General features: G+C 28.8%; 1 protein-coding gene across 1 annotated transcript in view; it reads right to left on the minus strand.

Moving 5' to 3' along the window:
• The window catches only part of LOC106471607 (condensin-2 complex subunit H2-like), a 46,325-nt gene that overhangs the window by 6,621 nt on the left and 37,705 nt on the right, over positions 1-1,999 (minus strand). Inside the window, exon 14 of the mRNA XM_022400224.1 lies at positions 874-1,003. Coding sequence (XP_022255932.1) covers positions 874-1,003 — 130 coding nt within the window. The remainder of the gene's footprint in view (positions 1-873; positions 1,004-1,999) is intronic.

The raw sequence follows: 1,999 nt of genomic DNA on the forward strand, positions 1-1,999 counted from the left end.
ATATATATATATATATATATATATATATGTGTGTGTGTATGAAGTTTTTCACCACACTAAAAATTAAATTTTTTATCACTTTTACTGAGGCTAAGAATCATGTTGGCTTATGTGATTTTAATTTCTTAGTGTATTTTGTGTCCAAGTAATATGTTATAAATACAGAAATAAAATATTCTAGAACAACACACATTGATTGATTAAATAACATACAAAACAGGAACTTTTTAAAACTCAAACCAAATTACAAGGTCAGAGAAAAGCATCTTCACTTAAACTAAAGAAAAAATAATAATTTTACCAGTTAAAAACAAAAAACAGATTTCCATTATGAGATAACTAGAAATTTACTCTGGCTTTGATTTTTTCCATCTACATAATACTTAATAAACAATTTGGCTTTGTCTCACTTGTAAATTTTACAAACTACAGTTATTCACCTTAAACTGTTCTGCACAATATAAAAATACTAAATTTAATTGGAAAAAAAATGAAGGTTTTTTGACATGTGTAACTTATTCAAAATGTACCTTTTTATAAGTTTCTAGAACATTTATGCATAGAAATTTTGTTTATCAAAAAAATTCCTAAACTCTTGACTACCATCACAATTTAATAACTGAAACATTTGGAATACTTTTGTGCTTATAAAAACTAATATTATCAAACATACCATTAGGAATGCATCTAAATAAAACAATGAGAAAAGTTTATCAATATATATAAAATTAACCATAAAACATGGGTACTAAATTTTCTTTCTTCAGGTTATGAAAAAAGAAGAAAAAATCTTGCTTGAATTGAAAATATATCATTTTATCTCAATACTGAACTAATTATTTAGTGAAATATGTATTGAAATTCAGTACGAACTGGCAGAAAAGACTCCAAATTCTCTCAGTTCCTCATGATGTTGTCTCTTTGACAAAAGAGTAAGTGACATGGCATCCATTCCATCTTCTAAAATCCCAGTTGAAGAAATTTGGACATTGTAGTTATTGGCCTGGAATATTCATTAAATAATAATTAATTCTATTGGTTATATCATCATTAAAACAGTTATACTTCATTTAATCTTCACTGAAGCTATGAATATTACACCTTCCAATGTTGTCTATTTTATCTTCTGACTAATAGCTTAAATGACTTTTTCTGTTATAACCATATAGGTCATTATATACAACTCCACTATAAATACCATAGATGGCACATGCACCCAACAATTAAATTGTGGGGCCCAAACATCATTGCCCCACCCCCACCAGTATTTTGCCAACAAAAATTTTTATTTAGTCAACTGACTTTGCCAACCAAAATGAAAGGAGACTATAGTACTTTTGCAAATTTTAAACATTTTATACTGTAAGTAATTTTTTTTCTGTATCTGTATACATGTGTATACTAGTTATTATCTAAAACATTCTTATTATTTGTATTCCTTACGATTTTGTAGTACACAGCAAACAACTTAATTTATATTTTGTATGTACAGTATAATATTTGTTAGTGTGTGAAATTGTTGAATAATATTTTAGTGTTTTTATTGATTTTCAAACAAGTTTATTCATTTATGACTCCCACACACAATGTTTTGTATGTTCCAACATACCTGAATATTATTCTAACAGCTGACTTTATGAGCACAAAGTTCAGAATACAGTTAAAAACATTCGGAAGAATGCTGAAAAAATGTTCATTTCATAAAATGTACTCACTTTGCACATGATGAAATTTAAAAAATGATGACTTAAAGTTTGGATTAGAGCAGTGGTTGGCAACCTATGACCCACGGGTCACTTAGTGACCCGCGGCAATAATTTGGCTGACCCGCCAAAAGTTGGCTTCACCATTGCAACCCACGAGGGCACAATCATTGTTCAGTTCAAGTTTCTTGGCTATGTGAGAAGAACAACGATATTAAAGGAAAGATGGGAAAGAGTCACAGCTACGGAGAATTTTAAGATCAATTTCAGGGAAAATATTCAACTGGTCGAACTAT

Source organism: Limulus polyphemus, unplaced genomic scaffold (genome assembly GCF_000517525.1).
Source record: "Limulus polyphemus unplaced genomic scaffold, Limulus_polyphemus-2.1.2 Scaffold4733, whole genome shotgun sequence".
Lineage (NCBI taxonomy): Eukaryota > Metazoa > Arthropoda > Merostomata > Xiphosura > Limulidae > Limulus > Limulus polyphemus.